This window comes from Malania oleifera, chromosome 4 (genome assembly GCF_029873635.1).
Source record: "Malania oleifera isolate guangnan ecotype guangnan chromosome 4, ASM2987363v1, whole genome shotgun sequence".
NCBI classification, from domain to species: domain Eukaryota; kingdom Viridiplantae; phylum Streptophyta; class Magnoliopsida; order Santalales; family Ximeniaceae; genus Malania; species Malania oleifera.
In genome coordinates, this window is record NC_080420.1 from 99622851 (window position 1) to 99635537 (window position 12687).

Genomic DNA, 12687 nt, shown 5'->3' on the forward strand with positions numbered 1-12687 from the left:
TAAGAAAAATTGGAAACGATGGAGATGTTTGAAGAAAAAACTGCTTTCTTGTTATTGAAAAGAAATGTGAACACTCAACAATAATTTAAAACTGATACAGAGGACTTTTATTTAAACATAAAAACATGGTAACGGATTGCATGAAATCCATGGGCAATATTCTAGACGATATGCTCTGCATCTTGACTGATTTCAAACACCACCAAAGGTGATATGATTTGATTTGAATATGAGATATGCTTATTTAACATTTTTGGGTGATTTGATTCGATTTAAATTCAAGATATGCTCATTTACCATTTTTGGGTGATCTAATTTGGTTTGAATCCGAGATATGCTCATTTACTATTTTTGTTGGAGTTTCCCTATTGAACTACCATCTTGGGTTGAATATGTTGCCATTGAAACTCCTTCATCCTCCAACGTCTCTCCACTAATATAGGCAGATTTGCGGGAGTAACCATCCTTATTTCTTCGATAGGTTTGGATCTCCTTATCACTCCATTGATTCCCACAAATCATGCTGAGTTGTTGGGTTGTGTTAATAACAAGATAGTTGTACTCCTATTTATACTCTTTTAGGGTCAAACCTACGTAAGTTCCAAACTCAAGTCATAAATCCTAATAATAAATTTAGTTCATTTCTAAACATTAGAAATTTTATTATAAATTAGGACATTTTTTAAAACATTGAACACCCAATTATTATAGTTGACATTCATGATTGCCTAAAGCTTATCTACCTTGTCACTGAATGACTAGGCGATCTCCATTTCCTGGGTGTCCACTTATGATCTCCGTGCCTCACTTGATGATTAGGTGATCAATTATCCTAGTAGCCATCTGACCTTTGTCACCTCTAGTAACTTATGACATAAAGGATTCTACATGGGTGTGCCGAAAAGACATTTGGTAAAAAAAAAAAATATCAAACACCTTTTAGAGAATGATTTCTTGCAGGCTAATTTAAGATTTAGCTACACAATAAAAAGGTAGCCCATCACTCATCTTATAACTCTCTTTTCATCATTTATAGAATTTCAAATACAAGAAATCCAAAACAGAAGTCTCAAACTTAATAATTGTGATGTTACAAAAGGAATGATTTCTTGTATTTTTATTGGGTTCGTCGTGCTCTTGATTTTTTTAAAAAATGAATATTAAAAAATACAAATCAAAACTATTAAATTCCCTAAGTAATTGAATGTTTTTGCTCCTACAATATTGTATGTGTAATTCTATCATTGTTTCTTTAAACTTTTAATTGTATATTTATCATTAATAAACGCAAGTCTATTAAAATCGAGCTCATATTATCTGAGAACGGGAACTAAAAAATAAAAAAAAAAAAGGAAAATTTGAGAAGCGTGAATTTTAAATTTTAAAAATATTATAATATCAAAAAAATAATTGCAAGTAATAATCGAAAGTCATAGAAAAATTTGAATCAAAACTGAATCGAAGGCACGAAATTTAGAGTTGTTCCGCCTGTTCTTCATTTCTTCAGAGACAGAGACCAAATGGTGCGGAGAAGAGCTTTCGGAAGAGAAGAAGTTGCTTCCGTGATTGTAAGTACTCACGCTCTTAGGCCTTTTCTCCACTTTCATACTCGCACTTGCGCTAATATTGCTACCAGAAATAGCAAAGCAACACCATTCACACCTCAATTTCGTCAAATTGTGAAGGAGCATTGCAAATCCGGCGTTGTTGGTAGTATTGATGATGCCATAGGGTTGTTCCATCGCATGGTTCGGATGAAACCCTCGCCTTCCATTATCGAATTTTGTCAATTGTTGAGTGTAATTGTGAGAATGAAACATTTTGCCACCGCAGTTTCCCTAATTAATCAAATGGAATCTGTAGGAGTTAAGCGCAACGCGTATAGTCTGAACATCCTGATGAATTGTTTTTGCAGCTTGGATCGAGTGGATTTTGGTTTCTCTGTTTTAGGAAAAATGTTGAAGCTTGGTTTGGAAAATGTGGTTACTTATCAGACGATGATAAATGGGTTATGTAAGATAGGGGAAAATAATGCAGCCCTTGAGCTGCTAAGGAAGATGGAAGAAAGAGGTTGTGTGCCAACTGTAGTGGCTTATAACACAATCATTGACAGCCTTTGCAAGGACAGGCTAGTAAGTGAGGCTTTCAGCGTCTTCCTAGAAATGATTGGTAAAGGCATTGCTCCAACTGTTGTCACCTACACCTCATTAATCCATGGCTATTGTAGTTCATGTCAGTGGAAAGAAGTTACTAGATTGTTGAATGAAATGATAGATAACAAAATTGCACCAAATGTTTATACCTTCAACGTAGTGGTTGACAACCTTTGTAAAGAGGGGATGGTTGCTCAAGCACAGCATGTTGTTGAATTGATGATTCGAAGAGGTCTAAAGCCTAATACTATAACTTACAATGCCGTAATGGATGGATTTGTTTTGCAAGGCCAAATGGACATGGCATTGAAGGTGTTTGATGTGATGGTAGGCAGAGGTTGTTTGCCTACTGTTTATAGTTACAGCATCTTGATTAATGGATTTTGCAGGAGTAAAAGAATAGAGGAAGCTATGAAGATCTTTGAAGAAATGTCTCAAAACAGATTTGTTCCTAACACGGTGACTTTCAATACTCTTATAGGTGGCCTATGCAAAGTGGGCAGGTCACAAGATGCACAAATGCTTCTAGATAAGATGCAAGCTTATGGCCAAATTCCTGATATTTTTACGTACACGATTTTGTTGAATGGCTTATTTAATAACAAATATGTTGAAGAGGCAATGACATTGTTTAGAGCACTTGAAAATAGTGGTTTGGATCCTGATATAGCAGTGTACAATATCCTTATTTTTGGTTTGTGCAAAGTTGGGAAACTTGAAGTTGCAAAGCAAACCTTCCTAAATCTCTCTGCCAAAAAGATACAACCTAATATTCGTACATATAATATAATGTTGAATGGGTTTTGTAAAAGAGGATTGTTAAGTGAAGCAAATGACTTGCTTAAAAAAATGGAAGAGAGTGGCTGCTTCCCAGATAGTTTCACTTATAATATAATTATCCGAGGACTTCTAAAAAAAAATGAGATATTGAGAGTGGAGCAATTCCTTCACATGATGGTTGATCAGGGTTTCTCAGTGGATGCAGGCACTATGACCATGTTATTAGAGCTGCAATCTGTTGGTAAATTAGATATATCATTTTTTGATATGGCGCAGTAGCATTTGTGATGGTAGTTATGAAGGTGAACTAAGAGCTAACACTGAATGTTGGGATGGAGGTAAGTTGAGAATTTTCATGTTTATTATAATTTGGTGCTTATTGTATAACATCTAGCATTAGTTTCTGGGATTAGTTTCATATTGTTGTTCCTTAGCAACTATGTTTCTCTACTTGTGTAAATTCTTCTTGGATCGCTTTGTTGTGGTCTGTTACATCTGATTCTCTAGAGTGACAAAATATCATATGTATGTAGCTTAACATTGACAATTTAATTAGGAAGCTTTCTCAATGTCTATAATATGGACAAATAATTAATATTTCTGTTGTTTGAATTGGTCCACGTCTCCTTAAGAGGAAACATAGAAGCTTTCTGTGCACGAAAGCTTACAATTTCCTGTCATCTTATTCATGGGGGGTTTTTATCTTATTATTTCCCAGTTTGGGAGTCAATGCAGCAATATTTAAAAGGGAAAAAAGCGTGAATCTATTTATGCACCAATGTGCAATAAACCAGTCTAGAAAAATTTGAAGCACAAGGAATTCCAAGATTTCAAAGAGAGATGAAAATGTGTGCACATGAGTTATTATTTGTTATTTTTTTAAAAAGACATTTTTAGGTTTTATGCGATTTCTTGTCATAAATGCGCATAGAGAAAGAACCTTGTTAATTCCAAGGGAAAAATGTTTTCTCCCCACTCCCAATTTGTGTCTCTAGGATTTGCTGTGTTAACCATCAAATGAGAAGTACAAGCAGACTCTATGAAGAGATCTCTCTTATGACAGAGGAAAACAAAGAGAATTCAAAAGCTAAAGCTAAAATCTCTGACTGCCCTAGGCAGAGCAGCTGAAAAAAATGTTGAACAAAACAACGAGATATAACACCATGCCAAAGCACGCACAACCCAAAACTAATAGTCTCGAACAGATCACCTAGCAAATCATTGTGGTTTTAGACAAATGCCACATTTGGAGAAATTTCCCAACTTATGCAGGTTGGCTTGTTTTAGATACTTTCTTTCTCCTTTGCTAGTCTTCCAACATCTTGGCTATCATGCGTGGAATAAGAAAAATTGACGTAAAGTAGATTGGGAAATTTTAGTGTACTCTTTATATGGGTGAGCATCCCCTCCTTGGAAAGGAGTTTACCTTTCCATGTTGGAAGCTTCATCTCATACTTCTCTATGATGGAGTTCCAAGTACACCTCTCCTTAAATTTAGCTCCCAAAAGCAAGAGCAAGTAAGTCAAAGGTAGAGACCCCAGCTTGCATATCAAAACATCTGCCAGAACCCCTCTATGTAATAGGTTAAGTTCACTTTTACATGCATTAACCTCAAGATGGGAGACTGCTTCAAAACATGAAAATATCCACCTCAAATTTAGGATTTTTGCCCCCACTAAACACTACAGTATCATCTAAAAAAATGAGACACCTCCATCTCTTTATATTCCCTCACCAACTGCAAAACCTAACAAACCAACCTTTATTTCCTTCAAGAGCATTTTACTGAAGATATACATGGCTTAAATGAAAGGCAAAAGCAGCAATGATCACCTTGTCTTAGACCCCTTAAGGAGGGGAAAAAAATCCTGAGGGGTTTCCATTTATGAGAATAAAGAAGCTAGGAGCTGAAAAGTATTTCTTAGTCTATTTGGTTAAATAGGAAGTGATAAAACAATGCATGAAGAAAGAGGCAGAGGTATTAAGGACCTTAACTCTTTCAACAAAGCCCCTTCTTGGGAAGTGGAATTGGAGCTTCATAGTGGAGAAGGATAATGTGTGGAGGAGAGGTGAGGAGGCCAAATACATGGCTGGATAGGGATTGTTGCCCTGATAGAGAAGGTGGGGAAGCCTATACTGTGGGGGTGTTGTGGGCTGCTTCTTGTAATCCAAATTGTGGATTTTGTAGTGGGTAGTGAGGAGTCAGTGGCTTTTATGGCAAGACAGTTGGGCTGGTATTGGCCCCCCAAAGATTGTTTTCCTTCACCTAGAAAAGCTTGAGGTACAGAACATAACACCATCGTTGAATTTTTTTTTGTATGGAGCTGATGTGCCCAACTCCTTGTATATGTTTTTATGAAACCTGCGTTCGTCCCTCCATTTCTGGTAGAAGAAACTGCCAATGCTGAGTTCTAATCTTGGCTTAAAAAAGATTTTTCAGCATCTTTTCTGTTGATCCAGTGGAGCACATCATTAGTTTTGCATCTCTGGAAGCAACACAGATTTAACATCATTTTCTTTGTCTAACAATAGACAGCTGAAAAGAAGATGGTTTTTGACACTGTTCTACAAAAATCAACGGGCTGAGGAATAGAGTTACACTACTGTTGCAACCTCTATAGTGTAGTTATAGCAAATCAGGTTTCAAAAGCAGGTCTAGAATTGCTGACGAACTAAATAATGTCTCTCCAATTTGAAGCATTGCATTTCCAGGTGTGTTCAGTGCCAAACTGACAAGGGGTTAAGGTTTTTATTGGTTTCTCATTTGATCAAAGCATCGGTTCCTTCTTAGTTCAGTATCCATATTATGATAAAACTGTCGTGCCATGCGTTACCTAATCCTGGCATTTGTTGTGATTGGGTTAGCCAGATTGCCTTCAGGAGCTGAGGATGGAAAAGGAAGGAATTGGAAAATCCTAAGAACTTGAGCAGGAGTGACAATCTAACATGGTATCAAAATAGTGTTTTCCAGGATGTCTTGGGTTCAATCCTTGTCGTTTGTGTTCATCATTTGTTGTTAAAAATTGTCTTATTCCCCATAATAGGTTATGCTCTTGTTTCCATGTGCAACCAGGCTGCACCTGTAGGGGAGTGTTGAGGCTTGATATATATTGTTGGTCTACAATTTAACAGCTTAAACTGACGTAAAATGATATTTTTAAGGGTTGGTATTATTTGTTAGTTATAATCTTCTTAAAATTTTAGATAAAGTGGTAATCTAACATGATATTAGAGCCATGGTTTCTAGGAGGTTCTGGGTTCTGGGTTCTAATCATGTAACCCTATATTTATTATATGTTAATCAAAATTTGTCTTATTCCCTTCATTCAGTGTTATTAATCATTTGTTTATCTCACCACGTGCAATTGAGCTGCTCGGGCAGGGGACTGTCAGGGCTTGATAAACATTGTTGGTCCACTGGCTTTTATTGATTGGTGATGTAACATGGCGCTAGAGCTGTGTTTGGTAGGAAGACTTGATTGATGATTGAGAATCAATTAATTTATGTTTTTTTTTTTTTTTGGATTTAAGGTTATGCTTTGTTATATTACTTTTGAAATCATGGCATATGTATTTGATAAAAGTTCTTGCTGATATATCAATTTCTTGATCTGAGGACTCTGGTTTCTATTTTTGAGGAGTCTATTTTCTTGTTAACATCAATTTTTGTTCTTGAGGATTCTGATATGTGATTTTACTCGTGCATTATTTTCATATACATGCTTTAGTACACTTGAAATTGTTCTAAGTGATAATTGAACATTCCATTTTTATTTGTACAGTATTATTATTGTGTCATTAGAAGTCCAGGGTGAATTATTTTCAAACTTTTCTAGGAATTGGAAATTTTTAATGGGGCCTATTTCCTATTGAGATGATTGATGCATCTATAATGGTTCCATCACCAACAGGTTCAAAGCTTATTACAATTTCAAATCTTGAAAAAGGAGTGTCATATCCCCTAATCATTCATAGTCAAGTTTATACAAATGGATGGTAAGTAACTATCCCAATCTAATTTTCTTGACAATGAAATAGTTGGTGCCTGAATGTTGAACTATTTGTCTATTTCCTGCTTGCTTATGTCTTGTGAAAATGAAAAACCATATTTGTTTTCTTTCATGTTTAACTCTGCTAATAAAGTATTTGATATAATTTTTTTTAGATTTCTCCGGTCATTGGCACCTTGACCATGATCTCAATGAAACTGACACTTATTTGCATTTCTAATGACATTATTAGTCATCTTCTTTCCAATTTATCTAAAGCAGCTATCATTCTATGTTTGTGTAAGGATCTTTGATCAAGCAAGATATGGAGGGAGTCTAGTTATTATAGAATTTCTTGGGTTTTTTTTTTCTTCCTCTTATCTTGGTCATACACTTTAGATAAGCAAGCATAATGATAATCTATCCTTCCTCTTCCAACTTTCTAGTTGGAAGATATGTTATTGTGCCTTCTACCTTTTTGAGGCATGGATGTACTACTGTACTTAAATGAATAAAGATAGAAGAATTAGGCAATGAATTTAATAGAATTAAGTTTAACTTCACATCTCTAATGCACCCATAGGAGGTACCATTTCCACAATTAGGTTTAGTTTGGGATAGGGGTGTACAAAAATTACCGAAAAACCGAAAACCGGACCCAAACCGAACCGAAATCATAAACGGTTCAGTTTTTCGGGTTTCGGTTTCGGTTTCAGTTGCGGTTTTCAAAAATAAAAAGGTTCGGTTTCGGTTTCGGTTTTATGTTGAAACCGAACCGAAAAACCGATTTATATAAGATATATATATATATATATATATATATATATATATATAATATGGCTAGTAAAAATATAGCATGCAATATAGCCATATAGCCACTATAGAAAAAAAAAATCCTCACTAAATTTTTAAGAACTTTATGAAAAATAAAGGTTGTTCTTGTTAAAAGTGTCCAACATATTTTATTTTGTTAAAATTATGAGTCCCTATAAAAAATTAAAATGCTCAATAAATTTTCAACAACTTTATGAAAAATAAAGGTTTTTTTTTTTTTTTTTTTTTTTTAAAAAAAAAGGTTTAAAACCGAAAAACCGCAATTGAACCGCCAAATTTTCGGTTTTCAATTAAAGCATAATTTCGATTCGGTTTCGGTTTCGGTTCGGAAATCCCAAAACCGAAAATTTCGGTTCGGTTTTCGGTTCTGGCCAAAACCGAATTGAACCGAACTGTGTACACCCCTAGTTTGGGAATTTGAAAGGTCTTTGTATTGCACTTTGAATCTATGATGAAGGCATAACGACACTATTCAAATGGTTCTGCTTAATATGTTCAACCATTTTTATTGGTTCCTCATATATTACATTCCTTTACCTTTATGTGTTCATACCAATCATAACATGCTTGAAATGTAATTCTTAATATGGGAAGTTGGATCTCTCCATTCTAAATGTGAATCCCATTAAATAAGAAGATTTTACCTATAGGCAATCACAACAGAGTTGTCACATGAGCATGTTAGGAGCCATTTATTTATTTTGAATTTGTTGTGTAGGGGTGGGGGAAGGGCTTTGTATATTATTCTCCTTTAATTTAGACTCTACCAAACTTCTAACCTCTCCAATTTCCAGCCATAGTTATTTTTTGCGTTTGTATCACAGCAGAAAATATGAGTATAATAGATTTCAAACACTATAATCTTTCTTTGCTACCTTTTCTCCTTATTGTTAGATTGATATCCCATATTAGGACTTCTTCTGTTAACAACAATTTTTCTCTTGATCTAGAGTTGGTTTGGAAAATCTATATTGTAACCTATCAGCAACTTCTGCTGGCCAAAAAATCCCTTCCAAGCAGTAGTGGATTCCAATAGGGAGTGTACTTTATTCATCTAGTTCAGTAAGGTAAGTTTGAGTTCTAAATTTTATGTTTTTATTGGGCTACTATTGTCGATTGTAGATTGTTTTGCTCATTTAAATTTAGATATGGTTAACAATAGAGTATGAACAGTCTGGTTGATATGAAGTTTTTCAGTTATCATTCCTTTTTTTATTTAATTAAATCATGGATTTGAGACCTAATCCATGATTAAAGGAAGATTAAAGATATTTCCTTTATGCCTTTTTGTTATAAATATATGGATTCCATTAATTTGATATGTTTTGAAGTTTTGAATGATGTCATAAAGAAATTCTGTATAGTTTGCTGGTATAATCAAAATTAAATTAATTGTGCAGTGGAGGTGACGTTGTGCAGGCATGATCTAATTTAATCGTTTAATCTTTTGTTAACTTAATTTATTTAGTATAATAATAATGAAAATATTTTTGAAATATTTACTTATTAATAACAAAAGCCCTAGGCTTGGTATCAACTCTAATACAAACAACTACAAACTTGAGATCTTAGAACAGAAGAACTAAAACCATCAATAAAATGATTTACCTTTCCTAATACAAATTACAATCATGAACCTCAAAGACCAACCATCAAACCATAAATGCCTTTAAAAGATTGGACAGTGTTGGAGACTATGCATTTTATTTGGTTATGGAAAAGGTGGTTATAGTAGAGGTTGAAGGCTAAAATAATGTGTTTGGATTCTGGAATGTCAGACAGTGCTTTTCGTTAGATCCCTCATTTATATTTTCTTTTAGTGTTCTCTTTCAATACTTTTATTAAGCAAGAGTTAATATATACTCTGATCTATCATTGGTTACCATTGTGATTATTCTTTTATTTCAAATTTTCTATAATTTTGGGATGTGCTTTAGGTGTTGAAATGCACATAGAACGACTTTTGTTAGTAGAAGAAATGTGTCTCACTTCTTGTTATTATGAATATCTTATCTATGGTTTTGGCATAATCTAGGTTATTTGCAAAGTTGAAAAAAAAAAAAATCAAATTTGTAGCTAGCTACTTCCATATTCTTTCCAATTATTTGTAGCAAGTTATTATTATCCAGTGATAACTTGGTTGACTTGCTATAAGTTAAGAGAGCCCAATAATCATCATTTTTTGTGTCATTTATTACTGAATCATTCATAAGAGTTTGGGTACAATAATTTCAACTAAGTAGGGTGGATGTGGATTACTAGCTTGTAAATGTTGGAAAGATGTTTTGATAGTGTTAAAAGACGCTCAAAACTGAAATATGAGTGACTTTTTGGTTTCCATTTGACACACTTGTTTTCTATATTTTTTTCTCTAAACGTTTTTAATTATCCTTGTTATGAGAGATGGATGTGTGTAGTTCAATGAAACAACTCTCTTTTCAATATTTGTGCAGTTCCTTGATAGATTTTCATGTGGTTATTACTAATGAGTAGTAGATGGTGAGCTAGTTTTTGTGGCGACGATTGAATGCTAAAGTGGGTCAGCTGGTGAGGGACTATGTACGTAATTAAAGATATTTAGATGATGAGTTGATTTTTGTGGCAAAGATTGAATGATGAAATGGATTCAGTTGGAGAGGGACGATGTAGTTGAAGATATTGGAGAAATTTTAATCATATGATGCACAATTAATTTAGTTTAAACATTCCTATGGAGGGGAAGAGCGAGGTTTGTCAAGTTAGCATTTTCTTTTATTTTAATTTTAACATATCTAATTCCCAAATTATTGCTCTTGCTCAAGATAGGATGATTGGTTTTGTGATTCCTTGATAACATGTTGCATACCTATTATGTGGGTTTTACGTATTGAATATTCTTTTTTTTTATTTGATTGTTGAATATGCTTTTAAATCTCATTCAAATATAAGAAATTCTCTTGGCACTAGGGCCAATGACGTGTTTGTGAAGTGGTTCATGGTACAAAATACTAAACATTCCCATCCGCACAAAACAACTTCAAAAAGTTTTGTATGTTTTCAAGCGCGCACACAAAAATAAAAATAAAAATAAACCAGGCAGATAATTGATATTTAGCTTCTTGAAATAGCTGAGGAAGGTAACATGTATATAGTGGGAGCATGTATTTCAGCTTGCACACATTAAGAACCATTTTGGTATTCTTTAATAGAACCAAAATCACTTTCATCTTCTTTAATAGACACCAAAACACTTCGATATTCTTTAGCGAAGTCATTATTTTTTTGATTTAGGGCAGCACGTTCTAGGAATGTTAGGACAATTAATACTGCTGAAATAAAACAATATTAAGTTTTAAGGCTACCATAGACCCCACAAATCTCTTTACACTAGAAGTTCTAACTTCATGTAGTGGTTAAAAGTTTAATTTTAGGCTTCCTGACCAGGTCCTCATCTTCCTACAAATTTTCACATACAATGTACACATACAACTGTGTTCTCTGACTCTGTTTTCACATTTGAGTTTTCTTCCTTTGGTTTAAATTGCTACATGATGCTTTGTTTGCCCAAGTAATGACATAGAGGTATTTTGGTTGATACAAATTAATGAATGTGGATAACATAGCTAGGAAAATAGAATTTTTGGTTTGTCTCAACTCTCTAGCATATACATTCAAAACACAAACATTACTTTTGGCCTTTTAAGTTGTGCCATGAATGAAATTTTAGTTTTGTACATCCAATTAAAAAAAATCAGTTTCTTTTGATGTCTTTATGTCTTGATACTCGTTAAGTTGTCATTACTTTTAGGATGAAACAACAATGAGACAACTATATACAAGAACCTCTCATAAGAGATTATGAGAAGGGTTGGAGCTCCATTGTCACAATACACAACTTTTAAGTTAGGCCTTGGGCATCTTCCTATCTTTGTAAGAACAATAGAATTGCATGGAATTGCTCTAGAACCTACAAGGAACAAAAAGCATACAAAGAAGAATGTAGCCATGGTGATTTGGTATGTAGCTTGGATTTCACATATAGACTTAGAAAAATTTGAACCTATCAATCAATGAACCATGTTTCGATCTCTCTATTCATGAATGCCATAATCCAAGCATTACAGGGCTCTCAAATGTTCTTCTTTCTTTGGCTACCCAAAAAACAAAGAAAGATTTTTGTGCACGAGTTATCTAAATCCATTTTGTTGACATTTATGGTTGTATATTGTGCCAGAAATCATAAAGATGGTGCTGGATACTAGTAGGGAGTACAAAACCAGAGATATTGTTTCATTGCAATTTTATTATACTCCATTTTTTTTTTTTTTTTAAATTATCTTCCTTTCTAGACATTCTTATGTTCTAATATCTGCAGGTTACTAAGTGATAGGGTTAACGCTTCTAATTCATGATTGCATGTTGGATGTATGCAACATATGTTGCTTTCCAAAAAACCCAAAGATATATAATTGTGTGTTCCACACATTAAGTATATACAAGATATTCTTACTTTTGATGGAGATATGAAGATTGAAGGCTTAGTTTTTTGAAGATTGACTGTCTTATGCTTTTATTTTTGAAATATTTTAAGTTTAGAGATTTATATTAAACCTCTATATGGAAGTGTACAATTTTATTTTTGTATTTAATCTTTATATGTGGATAACAAGTTTTGTGTTTAGTTTTGTGCTTGTACTTATTTGTTTAGATGTGAAAGTTAAGGAACTGTCCCAAGAGGGGGGTGAATTGGATTATTAAAATTTCTTTTAATTCCTTTCGTGAATTCTTAACCTCTTTTTAATCTAGCAATCACACAACCAAACCTTATTTGGACAATCAATCCACAAACCCAATACTTCAACACAACATAAGCAAAATTGGTTTATAATCACAGGTTCAGCGAAAATTAATTAAGTTATAAACCTTTATAAATAAGTGTAAGTATGGTAACT

General features: G+C 33.7%; 1 protein-coding gene across 3 annotated transcripts; it reads left to right on the top strand.

Annotated features, from left to right (window-relative positions):
* The first annotated feature begins 1427 nt into the window (after nt 1–1427).
* LOC131153548 (putative pentatricopeptide repeat-containing protein At1g12700, mitochondrial) lies at nt 1428–12414 on the top strand. Of its 3 annotated transcripts, XM_058105926.1 has the most exons (4): nt 1428–3271; nt 6845–6929; nt 10210–10484; nt 12111–12414. In XM_058105926.1, exon 1 carries the CDS (start codon nt 1521–1523, stop codon nt 3210–3212), a length of 1692 nt encoding a protein of 563 aa, XP_057961909.1. In that variant the 5' UTR covers nt 1428–1520; the 3' UTR covers nt 3213–3271; nt 6845–6929; nt 10210–10484; nt 12111–12414. The 3 variants fall into 3 exon arrangements, with proteins under 3 accessions (XP_057961909.1, XP_057961906.1, XP_057961905.1); XM_058105923.1 differs by lacking the exon at nt 10210–10484; XM_058105922.1 differs by lacking the exon at nt 12111–12414 and having other exon boundaries at nt 10210–10629.
* Nucleotides 12415–12687: the final 273 nt, after the last annotated feature.

Bases quoted from the DNA above. Each gene is read 5' to 3' on its own strand.
- LOC131153548 (XM_058105926.1), top strand. From the start codon at position 1,521: ATGGTGCGGAGAAGAGCTTTCGGAAGAGAAGAAGTTGCTTCCGTGATT.